The 16,623-nt window shown below is 32.1% G+C and overlaps 1 protein-coding gene across 1 annotated transcript in view; it reads right to left on the bottom strand.

The window, feature by feature from the left end:
* LOC148278984 (uncharacterized) overlaps positions 1-16,623 on the bottom strand; it is a 48,084-nt gene that overhangs the window by 5,223 nt on the left and 26,238 nt on the right. The window contains exons 6-10 of the mRNA XM_088230621.1: positions 6,529-6,689; positions 3,980-4,209; positions 3,186-3,316; positions 1,993-2,139; positions 689-849 (exon numbers count right to left, since the gene is read on the bottom strand). Of these exons, the coding sequence (XP_088086747.1) occupies positions 689-849; positions 1,993-2,139; positions 3,186-3,316; positions 3,980-4,209; positions 6,529-6,689 (830 nt within the window). The remainder of the gene's footprint in view (positions 1-688; positions 850-1,992; positions 2,140-3,185; positions 3,317-3,979; positions 4,210-6,528; positions 6,690-16,623) is intronic.

A 16,623-nucleotide genomic window follows, 5' to 3' on the forward strand; every position in this document is an offset into this window, starting at 1 on the left:
ACCATAACACCAAAAGTGGCATATCTTGATCATCAGTCATAAAAGTAAGGTTTGATACCATAAAAGAAGCCGCATCCTCGGGGATCACCTGTTTTGACAACCTGAGAATGTTGAAGAGCTTTCCCTTTACTTAATAGCCCGATTCTTTACAGATCTGGGCTTGGAGGGGGAGTTTTAGCAAATCTCGCTTTCCACATAGTGGCCAGGTTCTTTAAAGACCTGGGTTCGGAAGGCAAGAACTAATTCACAGGAACCAGTCACAATGGATCTTCAGTGACATCGGAAGCTTATATATAGCACTGACCTCCACTTCAAAGAATAAGAATAAAGAGACCAGTTTTACACATCAGTGAAACATTTAGTGTAAAACCACCTACTCGACAAACATTTAATTTGGTCTCTTCTGACAATGAAAAGGTAAGTTATCACAAGGCAAATTTTTTTCCACTCCATTGATGTTTTCAGGATTTTTATCTGAGAGTAGCTATTGAGTCAAAACCACTCATCCAATAATTGCCTAAACACGGAACGATTAAATAAATAATTATCCATAAAACTTTGTGATGGATCAAAATGGAAATGAATAAAATGTAGGTACTAGGTCAGGAATTAAGTAACGAAAAATCATATTTTGTCTCGACCCTTAGCCTGCTCTATAAATTATTCAGTAATATTAATTATGAATTACCCGTTCCCGTTGGCAGAGCCTCGCCCGGAGTCGGGGGCATAGTGCTGCTGCTGCTGCATGGACGTGCTGTACTGGCTGTAGTAAGGACCCCATTCGGAGCGCCACGAGTCTCCCGGGTTGCCGGGATACGCCAGGGGATCCAACATGGCGGCCGAATTGCGCTGAAAACAATCGACAATCAATGTTACTGTAAATTCTAATCAGGTAAAGGTATGGTAATTAATATGACCAACCATTTGACATTTTAAATACGAATTCTGTTAATCAAATAATCTTATTTGCTATTTTTTAAAAAGGCAACAAATTTAATTTAAAACAAATAATATTGTTTTAAATGAAATTGAATTATTATTGGAAACAATTATTTAAATTTTTTATCATGACTTTAGTGGAGTGATGCCTAAGATACAAAGATACTTGACTCGTGCTCTGAAGGTTCCGGGTTCGATTCCCGGCAAAAAAATGCTAAAAATACAAAAAGTATCAAATGAGTGTACATGGTATTCTGTGTATTCAAAACTTGATAATATATATCATCTGTGATAGTGCAATACTGTGTATCTATCAATTTATGTTTTTGGCAGGGGAACATTAATTGTTAATTAAATGTTAATACATATGTTGATTTTTATCAACGAAAAATACCACTGGAGTATTAGAAGAACTATCATTTTTCAGGTTAAAAATAGCAATAGTTTAAAAGCACGGCTCTTAGTTCCTATAATAAATTTATTGCAGTAAAACATTTTCATTAAAAATAACAGGTTACATTGTAATTTCCAGTAAGTCATATTTTACCACAACAGTCCTAAATTATATGATTACTTATTTTTATAAATTATGGAAAATAGATTGTTAAACAGTAAAGCATATGTATTAAATTTTTGTTTTTAAATACCTCTATTTAAAAACATGGCTTTTGATTAACGTATCACTATGTTACAGCATCGTCTCGAGAGATAATTTTTAGCAGTGTTTTAAACTGAGGAATTTTGTATAAAGAGTGTGGATGTAGGTACAGCTAGTAATTATTTCTATAGGCGTGTAAAGTAGTGTAATAATCGCATCATGTATCATATTATGCGTAATTAATAATAACATTATGTGTAATAATCGCACGTATGATACGGAAAAAAATACGCCATAGCTTGTCACACCCATGAGAGGGTAATTTGTTTAAGATCTCAATGTGATGTTTCATCATACCCGCTACAGATGACTTTTCGAATGATGGAATATTTTGACATGTTTGGTTAACAGGGTAAGAGTTAAAACTAACGAATACTTCCTTAGTGACTACGTACCTTATTACTGCGAACCTTGTGGTACGGGGGCTCATGCTCCTGAAGGTACAAGTCTCCTCCCATGTGGGACTTGTCCAGCTCTCTCAGCATATCTTCACTCAGCGGGATCGGCTGCTTTACCTTGGAGTTCTTCTGGCGGTTGACCAGCTGAAACACACGAGATGTAAGAACATTAAACCAAGCAGAGATTTGAGGAGTTCGCGGACACTTCTTTTTAATAGGATCCACTCATATGGACCCATCATAACTTTTTTCTTATAGACTATTAAACCAAGTAAAATATTTTTTTTTTCAAATATTGTATTATCAGCGCTAAGATTTTTTTAAAGTTTTGTATTTCTGAAATTAATAATCTAAAAAATATAATCTAAAAAAATGTTTTTTTTTTGATTTTCTGGCGCCTCCAAACCTCTGGTTCTGATCAACCAGCTAAGGGAAGGTAACCCCGACAAAAAAATCCCCCAGAGAAGGCAACGGGAAACCACTCTGGTCGTCTTTTCCCAGGAATCACTATGGCGAGTATATCCATTAAGCAGTTGTCTTGGCTGCGGAGAAGCGCAGGACGATGATTTCACTGTAGTGATCACCAACGTCGGGGGGACCTGATACGGCACCGCAAGAAAGATGAAGAGAGGAGAGGAGATAGGGAAGGAAAGAAGAAGGAGAAAGGAACAACTCAAATATTTAGATTCACATTGTAGATTCTATTTTAGATATATTAGTATTTCTAAGTCAAATTCGCACATTAATTCTCTGTTCCTGGTAATTTACACTCTTGGGTTCAAACACACAGATGACCAAAGGAATAACATTGCAACTTTGCAACTTTGACAAATTTTAAAAACCAAATTTTTTAAAACAATAATTTATGGTACCGAGTATTTTTGTTTGTTTTCTTTATTTTTAAATGAATTTTTATACTTGTAAATTGTTTATAACCTCTAATATGTAAAAGGCCTTTGAGCGTTAATAAATAAATAACCGTGTTAATAATTTTTTTGCTGTTATAAAGGATGTCAGTAGAGTTTAAGTAATGATTCTGAATAATAATAACCAAGATCAGACTCTAGAAAGAAGCTACCGCCTCATGTAAAAAATCAAGTGACTCCATTGATGTCATTAATTTACATGTTATTACAGATATTTCTAAATTCTAGCCTTAGATATTTCTAAATTCGAAAGTGCACTCTTACCACAGTCACTCCAAATATGACTACGAAGAGCAGCGAAGCAAGAGCGATGACAATCACAGCGATTCCCCATTGAGGAAGAAGCATGTTGTCTTCGGCAAATCCAACCGTTGGGTCCAGCCTCTTTGGTAATACTATAAATGAAAATAAACCGTGAAAATATGAAAGTGCAATGATATAAAAACTAGAAAATACACATTGTACTATGAAAAATCTATGAAGAAATTTAAAAATTTGTACCCAAACCAACAAACTAACGCAACTCCTTTCTTGAGTTGATAATGGTAATCTCAGCCTTATACGAGTATTAATGTGTGGATCTCAACATTTGCGTAATTACCATACATCATTTTACTACACGCCGGAGAGATCGCATTTTGTCAGCATTTAGCTTACGTTTTTCGAAAGGTAACAATGATTACTCTTTTAAAAAAATAAAAATAAGTTTTTTACGGCGCAACTAGCCTATAAAATAGAGTCTACAACCGTAGTTGGCAGTAGAAAAATAACATATTTATTATACCATGTCATTTGCATGCATGGGTTTAAAAATTAATATTGCAAACCAATTATTACACGCTTGTTGTTAAACTAAAAACCAAACTTAAACCATTTGGAACGCTTTTGTTCTATGCAATAGAGCTTAAAAGCTTCTCGAGAATTGCTACTCTGAGGTTCATACAGCGTTGAATTAGATGGAAAGGTTCTTGACAATGTTGAAAGCATAAAATATCTAGGAGTTTTGATTGACTCTAAATTATCTTTTACAAAAAAAAAATATGTATTAAATTAATTACCTATGAATTCAGTAAATATGGGATCCACAATGAACTTCCCAATCTCGAGTTTCCCCTTGGACTTGTCCACTTTCTTGAACGAGTCGTTGCGTTCTTCGGGAGGCTGATCTCCAACCATCATGTCCGGGTCGAAGGCGTCGATCTTCCTCCCTGTAAGGCGGTCCGGTTGGCTCTCCAGCTCGATAGGAATCTCTTCCACAACACTGCCTGGACGAGCATCAGTAAGAGACCTAGAAAAATTAAATCAATTATTTTATTAGGTTTACAAACAGCGCATTCGAAATATTAACAAAATTTATATAATTGTTGTAGACTTATTTAACCCTTACACTGCTAAACAACGATATATCGTTGTTGTTAATCCCTATCATAAAGTTCTAACTAGACTGATGCTGACGTCATAATCCCCAAAAGGGTAAATGAATTCGGGAACTGCTTGTTGCACTTAACCGTCAGTGGTATAAAACATTTTCAAAACATAAAAATTACTTATTCGACGGGTTATTATTCAGTTTCGTACCTATTTCAGCCCTACGGAAAATTTAATACAAAAATGTTTTCTTACGCGCGGTAAAAATTAGAACATAAAATTGTACAGCAAAGTTTCTTGAAAATTAATAAAAAATAATACAAAATATTTTAATAAAAACGAACTACTTTGAACGACGTCACTTGTTCATATGAATCATCCAAGATATATTTTACTAAAATTTTGTTTAGTATGCATTGATGGAAGTGGTAGGTTTGATAATAAGGGCACTTTGCCCCGCAATCAACAAAAAAACCATCATAATACTGTCGTTTCAATAATAACTATTAAAACAATGCGCCTTGAGATTGCTGTGCGAGATCATTTTTGTTTGTTTTTATTTTCGATTAAGAAAGGGTTTACAACCGCTGTACGAGAATGTGTTGCGGGCGGCACGAGTTGTCTATCTTGCTCACTCCACTGGGCTTGAATTAGATATTTATGAAATGGAAGATTTTTCTTGGAATTGCTATTAATTTTTAAAACAGTAGTGTGTTTGGAAAACAACGTATTCGATAAAATATTTTTAAAATGTATTAATAATAAGATTTCTGATTAGACTCTTGAAAAACTGCGTAGCAGCGTAAGGGTTAATAACAATAAAACGCATGATTAAAAAAAATCATTAAAGCCAGTACAAAATACGAAAATAACGGCCTCGAGACAAGATTCGGTCTATTTTAGTGACTGTTTAAATCTAAAAAGGCTTACATCGAAAAAGTTCAGATCTTCTCTCGAGTTTACAATATAATGAAATCGTGACATAGTTTGTGCTGTGCTGATCGACTTAATATGAATATTAACCCATAAAGTATCCATGTTATAATTCAATATTTAAATACAAAGTAACTAATATTTACTTACAAAAGTAGTACATTTTTTTAGTTTATAATAAGTTTTTAAACTTAATCAATCGGTTACGCCTCATTTACTTTATTGGATTTATTTGCTGCATACTGGGCCCTGATTAAAATGTTGCGTTTCTTACTGTGGGTAGGTACCACATTTTTGTCTCCGGCCCAACGTGTTCAAATTCAAATTCAAAATTACATAAATGCATTTAACAAAATAACAATTGTTAATATAATCAAACTGTCGGGATTTATGTGCTAAGATATTTTTTTTCTCTTCTCACTGCGATCGTGAACCAGTTAAGCTAGGGTTTCCTAGGACAGCGGTGCCCGTATTTTAACGGCCGGAGTGAACGGTGATGCGGTAGACAGCCGTCGTAACGTCGACTAGAGAGTGGATTCCTAGGGAAACGGTGTTAAATGGTGTTGATAACACCGTTTTCCTAGGAAACCACACTCTAGTCACCGTTACGACGGTTATCCACCACACCACTGTTCACTACGGCCGTTAAAATACGGGCACCGCTGTCCTAGGAAACCCTAGCTTTACTTTATCCACTGTGTTGTGAAATAATTATAATCAAGAAACCACCTCAAGTGCCCCTCCTTCATGACTCCACGATCTGATTTGATCCTGACTGTCGCGAGACAAGTAACAAACAATAAGGTACCAGAACTCCAGTGCAAGCTAGGAATTGCATTAATTGTATTTAGGGTTCAGTGGCAAAGTAAATAAAGGATAATACATCCCGCGAACCAGCAACTTCGAGCGTGCATCTGCTAACGGGCAAGTGGCGCGATCAACAATTAAACAAGCAAATCACCAAATCACCACTTTATATATATATTTTTTAGTAGTAAAATATAAACGGTGGTGGTGATTTTAAATAAAGAAAACTTATTTTAATTTATTTTCTCATAAACATGGTAACTATAAAACATTATTACCGAAAGTCGAATATAATGGTGTATAATCGCTTACTTAGACGATTCGCCCCTGCTATGAAGGTACTACTAGGCGCAGATGGAGAATTACGATGATTTTTTTCTCTAATCCATGCAGTAACCGGTTGATTCAAAGTATTCATTGTTCCACTAAAACATGTTTTATTTCTTTTTCATTTAAACTGGAATGTGGTAGGCAAAGTTTATTGTAATAGTTGTCTTACTTGTGGAAGAGTTTCTTAAGTTCCATCGTGTCTACCTTCTCCCCGACATCATTCAGTTCCACGAAGAAGTCCACCAGAACTGATCCCTTGCTGAATCCGTCAATCCTGATTCCTTTATACCATTTCTTCAAGGCGGCAGAGCTCGAATACACCGAGTTTAGCTGGAAACGAGAGACAACATATTATTTATTTATCTTAAACCGATCGACAGGTGTATTAAATTAACTTAATAATTTATTAAATTAGTTTAATTTATTGAATTAACTTATGGAGAAATTGATTTATTATACATACGGCCTAAGCCATTTACAACTGTTACATGACGAAATATATATACAAGAAACTGAACAAAAAGAACATAAAACTATGTAGCAAAGATAAACAAGGGCAATACAATAATGGTATACAATATATATTCATAAACACGATAAATATATAAGACTTCAAGCCAAACCACGCCAATCCATCTTCATTCCACAGTTTTAGTGGCAAAGAGATCTACGAAAAGCCGGAAGATCTATCTTAAAGAATTTCAAGTTATGTAACGAATTGACTAATCTACACATTCTGGACATTGGGGCAATTTCTAATAAATTATGCTTCACTAACTCAATGGAGAATGCTTAGTTTGCCGTGTAAAGTAGTATAATTGGAATCTGTTTCTGAAAGATTTAGAGACGGTTTTGAATTACGCTATTATTTAGATGGAGAAGTTTTTATGGATAGTTTATTTTGGCATCATTAACTAATTTTCCGTTTTTGGCCGAGATTTCTTAGGTTGCTTCTAATACCCTCATTTATTATAAAAAATGTATTAGCCATTGTTAAATGGACTTAATAAGTTCGTAAATAAATAAACTCTTATGATAATCAATTGATGAGATTTACAAAATATGTTTAAAAGAACATCAAACCATAAACAACAAAAAGACACAAAAATAAATCATCATTTTCCCAGAGAGACAAGATATTGCCGTGTCGGCATTGACGTATTAATATGTCAACGCTTGTCGGTAAGTTTCACCTATCGATAAGTGAACTCATTATTTATTTTTTGTATAACTGTCTTTGCTGTGAGAATACATCAACCGAGCTATCTTTAGGTAGGTACCTACTTTATTGTAAAGCTTAAGCATTTTTGGAAAGTAATTATGTAAGCATTAATCTTCTTCAATCAAAGGCATAGATTCAGTAACTATTGGTGCAAGGTCACGAACTTTGTTGGAATTACAACTGAATATAAAAATATAAAAAAACAGAAACTGCGTTTTCGTAGAACGAAAAAGAAAAACAATTACATTCCACATTCTTCTTTGAAAAAAAATAAAATACGTTACCCCATAAAAAAGGTTGTTTAATTTTTTTAAAACGATAATTGAAGACATAATTTCACGTAGAATATCATAACATTGATGTAATTCTTCATCATTTTCATCATGCCATTTCCGCACCTAATGGTGCATAGGGCACTGCATTGGTATACAAATCGCAGCGTATCTTGATCATTTTCTTCTTGAGGTAAAATGATCGGTCTTACATGTAAGTCTACCATGGTAGGCAAATGCGCTGACCACTATACCACGAGGCCGACAATATAATTTAAAATGATTGTATTTCTTTTCAAAAACAAAAAATTAAGATGCTAGGGCAATTCTTTCGTTCAATTTATTATATTCAAATCATTTCTTAATACCAAGTCTTTATATAAGAATCAATATACCAAAGTTTGGTCTAAATTTTAAAAAGTGAATCTACCAGTCGAAAAGTAATGAAGCCTTCGTTGGTATATAAAACTTTTAAATTTATTTTTAAACAGAAATACCTTCAAATTTGTTGTTTTTATCTAATACATGTTTACATAATTTTTTGAATAACGTGATTTTGAAAAAAACTGGCGTTTAAAAATGGCTAAATCACACCTTTTTATGAGACTACAGACACAGTTACACATTTTCGTACAAAAAATCAATATTACTTTATAGATATTGAAAATAATAATTGTAAACGGGGCCAAGGGATTTGGTCAATTTTTACAAACAGAACTGTATTTTCCATTCACTAGGATACGAGAATCTTTTTGACATAATCTGAGCCAATCCATTCATTAAATGTTTTTTGAAAACAATAAAAACTAATTCTACTCAAAAATGTTTACGGTGGCGCGCCAATGTCGTTGTATTGATATATTATATTTTATCGTAGGTTCATATTGATTTTCAGCAACAAAACGTAAAAAGTTAGCATTGTCTTCTCAATAATAAGGAGAGCCTAATAGAACAAACCTTGGAACTTTAAACTTGAGAACATAAATAAGTTGTTGTGAAGAGTTTGAGAGTGGAAACTTGAGCAATTCTACAGCAGCTTTCAGCATATGATAATCACACACAAACTACGAGAGATAAGTAGAAAGCTAAAACTTATTAAAAGTACATAAATGTACAAGGTGTACATAAATGTACAAGGTGTACACAAAAAGTGGTACAATTTTTTTATTTTTTTATTTTATTATTTTTTCACGCCCATAAGGCTTTTACATACCTACATGGAAGTTATATAAAACATGAGTATAACATAAAATTTAAAAAATACAATATAAAGCAATAAAAGATTGAAAAGTGTTTAGACGTACTTTACGTTTACCAACTTTTGGTATAAAAAATTGATGAGTATATAAACAGCATAAATTTAAAAAAAATACAATATAAATTATGATTTTTCAATTACAGTATAAATGATGATTCTCCTTGATGATTTTCTAAATGCTTGAGTTTACTGTTAACCATATTGGTGTGCCACAAATATGTTTTCAAAAATATTTTTTATAATTATTTTTATGTTTCTAATCCTATATTTGTGGTGATATACTCTGTCTGTGTCATATAATTGCTCGTCCCATCTCAACACAGGACTTTTAGTCCCATGGAGTTGGGACTTATTGTCTCGAATAATGTACAATAAACTTATGTATGTAAATAAATAAATAAAGACATAAAAAATATAGGAACATTGTTTAGAAGTATGGTTGGTATAAAAATAAACAACATAAACGTAAAAAAATACAATATAGAATAGTGTTTAGAAGTACACTTGTTTTTTTTTTAATAAAAAAGAAGCTATAGAAGCTTGATATTAAAAGTATTAAAAAAAAATACAAACAAATAAAATACAAACATATTAAAGAAATACAGTACATAATATTACAATACAATATCATATAATCTTTCACAGAATATTTTATTTTCTCTTTCTTATGTTACACAAAAATATTATAACTGTTCATTATTTATTATAGGAGCAAAATTTAATTAACATTTTCTTATGTACCCACGAACAGGCCATGCCTTTGTGGGATTTTTTTGTTTGGTATTTTTACTATTAATATGTATTTCCTTGCTATGTAAATATGCTTTATTTTTTGAATACTCAGTTTTACCTCTTATGTAAATTGTAAAAAATAAATAAATTGTTATTCTTATCATTGAAGGCCATGGTATTTTCCACTACGGTGACACGTATTAGACAATACCAGTGGTGGTATTCTGGATCGTCTTTACCCCCTACAGAGATTAATTTGAAGATTTTTTTTTTTTAATGTGACGAAACTTTGCTTCATATAATGGCCACACTGATTAAACGTCAAATGGTGTATAAAACTGCTTCAAAAACGGCAATAAAACTAATACGGTTTGATCAATTAAACCTAATCGAGTGTTTTAAGTAATGGTCGCAATAATGTTCTAAATGAAAATCATCATGTTTGATTTCACGTGTTCATATTTTTTGACGTTTAATCATCAGTGTGGCCATATATGAAGCAAACATTATCCACTCTCTAGGGGACAGATAAGATTCATAATTGCACCCCAGCGGTGCTATCCTTAACCGCTCTCGCGCCCGTAGAAAACACTTTTAATCTATTTTTTTCTATTCAGTATGTCACTCCTTTTCTTGAATCTCTCATTCACGCCCGAGCTAGCTGAGAAGGACAAAGACAAGAGATAGCTCACGACTAATAAGTACTGGTGACAAATAAATAAAACGTTTTTAAACATTCAAATATCTATTTGAAACAAGTATCGATTAAGATAAAAACATTATCTACCGGCAAACAAGTTTTAATAATATTTATATTGTCTGTCCCTTAAAAATACTTTTGTGATTTTTTTATACCCAGTTTTTTTAACAAATATTATAAAAGATCTAAATGTTGTAAACAATTTAACAGTCTTAAAGATACCTTCTTAGGCGAAAGCGCTCGTTGGTCAAAATGAAATAAAAGTGAAACTAAACCGACAAGTTTTATTGATAATTTTACTTATAATTGGATCTGAATCATTAACTGTAGAGTTTAATCATGAAATATCTACAAAAAAACATTAATAAAACTAGTAACGCTGTTCAAAGCAGTTTGATTAAAATCAGTTTTTTTTCACACATTTTTAAGAAACTTCGCGGTCATAGAATTAAGAATAGTCTAGAAGGAGCGTGGAATCATATTTGAATACATCGGACTATGTCTAATCATCCCCCACTATGCCCCACTTTCACCGCGCGCATTCGTGAAGTCACCGCGTAATATTGCCAGTTGGGAAAAAATATAATCATAACACAAATGTAAGGTAAAAAAAAAGCAATCTGTTAATTTCTTAAAAATTTTATTGAATACGCGGAAACATTGATTGACACAACAGAGTAGATAAGTAAAGGGTCAAATGTCTACCACAGAGTTGTTTAATCCGAGGTCCAATTTTTATTAGTTCTCTCATTAGATGAGCAAAGTAGGGTAAAAAAAATTACTACCCTAGCAACACTAACGAAATATCTATATTGTTTCTGCGACAATCTGACAGATCGAAAAATATTTCAATTTTTAAATGATGCATTTGCTTCTTACACATTCATTTGATAATTACACATGAAATGTGATCCCATCCTGTTTCTTTAAGATCCTAGTAGTATTTCTAAACTTAAAAAGGACACAACATGGTATAGTTGAATTCAAATCAGGAGTTGCGTACTGAGCGACGTCTACAAAGAAACTAATGGGTCAAAACGTAATCCTACTCATTTACGAGTAGTTAAGTCGCCTTCTGTTTGATGCTCGTATGCGGTTTCTGGACTATTCTTAATTCTATGCGAGGGGGTTTAATGTACATACTGCAAAAGTCACCCTGTGGCACAGAAGCTCATCTGGCACAAAATAACAAAGCTCTTGCAATGCTCCGTATTTACAGTAGGTTCCGTGTTCCAGAATGTTCTATGCTCGTCTCAGGCTGAAAAAGACGCGAAAGTTCTGAAAGTTATCAGAAACTTGAAACTCGAAACATAATATCGTGTAAGACATGCTACTCGAGGCGTGAATGTACCCCATAACCGTATGATGTTTCACGTAGGGGTAACTGTTTCTTCCACTTTACTTACTGGTGGTTTAACTTAAGCTGGCGCGTTCAGAAAACTCACACTAACGCATTTAAAATCTATGGGATGTTGAATTTCTTTAAAAAAAATTTGTGCACGTGGAAATATTGATCGAAAGATAAGTATTGGGTCATTTAATAACAGTAATTGAATTAATTAACTTTGCCTAATTTGAATCCTAATTTTGCCTCCTGAGATAAACTATATAATGTTATTAAAATAGTATACTATTAAAATGTTATTTGTGTTTTTTTTAATACTTTTTTAGCTTGTATTATGTATACGTAATTTTAATACGTTTTTGATATTTTTTTAACCTGTATTGGGTGCGCATATTTTGTTAATTTAAAAAAACTTTTTTATTCTTGTAATTTTTAACATTTGCACTCTCGTACTAGTTCAGTTTGTATATATACATACATGTAATTTTTTTAACTTTTTTAACTTTTTATATTTTTTAATTTTTCTTTCCCAGATTGTATAATGTATATATCATTTTGAATTTATTTCCATACCTAGTATTATGTTTATTTTGTTATTTTAAAATATTTTTTCATACCCTTTTAATTTGTAGTGTATCATAATTTTTATTCTGCTTTTGTAAATAATGTTATAGTTTAAAATATAAAAACGTCTTTAAATATATATTGTTATCTGCATGTCCCTAAATGTGTTTTTTAAAAAATACTCATTGAGAATATTATATAAAATTATGTATGGTATATTTTTCAATTTAATAAAAAAAATAAAAAAAAAACATTTGTTTACCAAAGTAGATTTCAGTGCACCGTTCACCCTACTCCCGGCATTCACCCTCTTTCATTATCTTTCTCAGTCTTTCCATCTCTAGTAACAATACTTCTCAGACACACAATTTCTTCTACCTGATTCAGAATAGCTCCGTTTTTACTGATCTCACATTTAGTTATATTTTCATCACATTCAATTTATCAACATTCATAAGCAAATCTTCTTGCATACATCGTAGTTTTTTGTTATGAAGACTTTTTTACTTTGTTTTTACACTAAGTGTAAACGGTAAGCAAGAATGAAAAATGTGAGTAAAATTAATAATCAAGCGAGCATATTATCCCGAAAAAAGATTTCTATAAGAAAAATTTATGAAATGCGTATTTGCCAATACATGCATGTTTCATTACGTAACTGTTTTATTTATTTTATTTATTTATTAACGGACATTGTCCATGTATACAATTTATAAGGTTTAAATATTACAAGAAAAGAATAGTTTAAAACATTTTAAAAAAAGAAAAGAAGCATTGACAAACATAAGGGACATCGAGACAAGATCTGGACTATTTATTTAGTGCTCGTTTAAATCGTTGTAAACTTAAACCAAAAAAGTCCAGATCTTGTCTTGAGTTAACAATACGACAAAGGCGGGTCATTGGAGAATTTAGGCCGTAGTTTGTTCTAATGCTGATCGATGAACAGTACTTCATTGTTTCTCAATCTACGAGTCGGAATATTGAATTTTACTTGTCCCAGTAATGATGGAACATCGATTATACCATTTAGTATGCCGAACATATATATGGAGTCAATATTAGTTCTACGTTTTTGTAGACTAGAAATATTTAACATTGACTCTATTTCAGCATGAGAATAATTATCTCTCTCTAGTCCGAGCATCCACGCTATTTTTCGAAGCGAGCAATGTTGGACTGATTCAATGTGATTTATGCGATTGACATAGAATGGAGACCAGACCACGGAGGCATATTCTAGAAGAGGGCGAACAGTTGAGCAATAAAGAGTTTTGATTGTACGGACATTAGTAAAATCAGAGGATATTCTGTTAATGAAGCCAAGTAATTTCAGTGATTTATTTACTGTATTATCTATATGCTCGTTGTATGTCAGTTTATAGTCCAAAACAACTCCTAAATCTCTGATGGACTTAACTACATCAATTTTGGAGTTTTCTTATAGGTGCTCGAAGGAAATCGGTTGTTTTGTTCTATGAAATGACATTATTTTGCATTTTTTAATATTTAGTTCTAATTTATTGACTCTACACCATCGGTTAAAAGAGTTAGTGTCTGATTGAAGAAGAAAGCAGTCTTGTAAATTTTGAATTATTTTGAGAATTTTGTTGTCGTCCGCGTAGTCGTTCGTTTTTATGCAATCGTGATTTTTTTAATATTAATTTAATATAGTTCCATAAAACGATACTTTTTTTTCTAACGGTATCTACTTTTATATATTTAGTCAATGTTATAACTATAACTTTTCAAAAAATAGACCAGCTCTTGTTCTTGGAGAGCGAATTACACTGTTTAGTAATGAGGAAGTTCAGTGGTATTTTTTATTTTTTTCATTTGTTAAACTAAGTCAAAAACTTTTTAACACTTAGTAAAAAAAAATTAATATCGCATTATTAGCGCTACGATTTTTTAAAGGTTTGTATTTCTGAAATAACTCTGTCACGTGACGTCAGAGGTTCTCTTCCGCTTATTCTCGGGCAGTTCTGCCCATCGGTCCATTCAAACCGGAAATTTTCTATAACTCTCTCATCATTGGTTGATTTATATGAACCAGACGCGTCTTTTAAAGTAGTTCGTTTTTGTCAAAATGTTTTTGATTATTTTTTCATCCATCTTCAGGAAACTTTGCCGTACAATAGAATGCTCCAATTATCGCGCGCAAGAAAATATTTATTGTATCTAATTTCCCGTAGGGCTGAAGTTCCTCATTTGAATTTATTAAATTTCGAATACACATGAGAAAAAAAACGAAATAAAGAAAAAAGTGGGAAATGATAATACCGTAGCACTAATTAAAATAGTGTGCTGTTCTTACTCGGGTTTAAAAAAAAAAATACTTTGAATTTATTTTGTGTTTTATCTATTAGTTTTAATAGTTTTCAGTTCATTGGGTAAATTATTACAATTTTTCATTCAATAATAATTATTTTGTTTCATGTCATCGGAACGCTAAAAGACATGCAAAAATATACAATTCTATTATTAATACATATCATAACTATTGCTATTGCCAGCCATTGACAGGTCAAAGGCCCTGTAGATTCCTAGACTTCTATATTACCTTCTCTTAAATGTTCTTTATCTCTGTTGCAATATGTGAGTAATGAAAGATTACAAGGAATTTTATTTCATTAATTCGCACAAGATTACTGTAAATGGAAATGTAATACATATTATTAAAAATAAAACTACTTTTGAATATTGGTCATACAGCTGAACATTGTAATAAATACCATACAGACCATACAAATACCATACAAAGACCATACAGTGTACATGTATTATGTGCCTACATCTACATGCAGTATTCAGTATTAGGTTGGCATTATATACATCCAAATTATGTAATTTATAACCAGCCGACCGACTGGTGGAATACTCCTGGGTGTTGAGGTTTGGTAGCATTCGAGCTGGTAAAATGACAAACGTCCTAATTAATTACAATATTTTGAGTTTGTCGGCGGAACAACGTAATTATACTATCAACATTTCAGCGAAATAACATAACCGTCATTTCAAGTCACAGATTACATAAGATCGTGTTGTTCGGTGTTTCAAGCCAATTAACATATTATTACACATAGGCATGCCGCATGCCCTGAGCCCTCAAAAATGACACTTAACTAGTATGTAGTCGTTCTTCGATCAAGCCAGGCGTGATGTTTGCAATCAAAACCTAAATGCCTGCTTGTGTCGTGGTAAAAACATTTCGGATAAACATTGTAAAAAGAATTATGTAAACATTTATTGCTGAATGAGGGTACTACTTGCAAACCCGGCAAAATCCAAAATCTAAAAAATGTGAGATATTAATTTAAACTTATACATAATACAATTTTTACAATAATTACAACATTGTCAGTTGAAAATACGGCTTTATTTGTAAGAACTCAATTTTTAAATTATCGGGTTTGTTGCAAACATGGCAACCTCTACTTGAGTATTGTAAAGTTGAAATGTACAAAATTAAATTTATTATTTCACGACTGTTTCTTGACATAATCATGCTTATGTCACCACTGCTTACGTATAAAATATTTACTGATTATGATAAAAAAATGGAAATTAAAAAAAGGTGAAGTTAAGTATTGTATCGGTTTTTTGTGATTTGCTCAAAATAAACAAAGATGGATTTTGCTGGGTTTGCAAATAGTACCCTCAAATAACTGATTAACAAAGCTTAAAACAATTAATATTCAAATATTGATAAAGGTCCATGAAAAACTGTCCAGTAAAAAAAAAATTTCGCCAAGCATTAGTAGCATAAAAAAATAATTTATATTTGTAATTTTGAATTCCCGCAAAACCGGTCATTCCATTGGCCACGCCCCTAATACGTCACGATTCATATTGATTTGTTCCGACCATAAAAAATGTTTAGAACATTGTCACGAATCTTGACGTCACAACTGTCAAGGCCAAACATGTCACGTTTATCTAGCGACGTATTTTTTAAAGTTCTTTTTTAAATTTGTGTATGAAAACATTTCCCCACAAAACCCATATTGATTTCGAAAATACAATTAATTATTTTAAATCCATTTCATATATTTTTATGGGTATTCGTAGTTTGTGATATTTCCCTATTGCGAAGCTCTTCTTAGTTACAGGGGTGTACTGATAGATATATGTTTTTAAAATATAATGAACGTGAGTCAATATTATTTTT

The sequence above is a fragment of the Micrasema longulum genome, unplaced genomic scaffold (genome assembly GCF_059751315.1).
Source record: "Micrasema longulum isolate JH-2025_06_02 unplaced genomic scaffold, ASM5975131v1 h1tg000800l, whole genome shotgun sequence".
NCBI lineage: Eukaryota > Metazoa > Arthropoda > Insecta > Trichoptera > Brachycentridae > Micrasema > Micrasema longulum.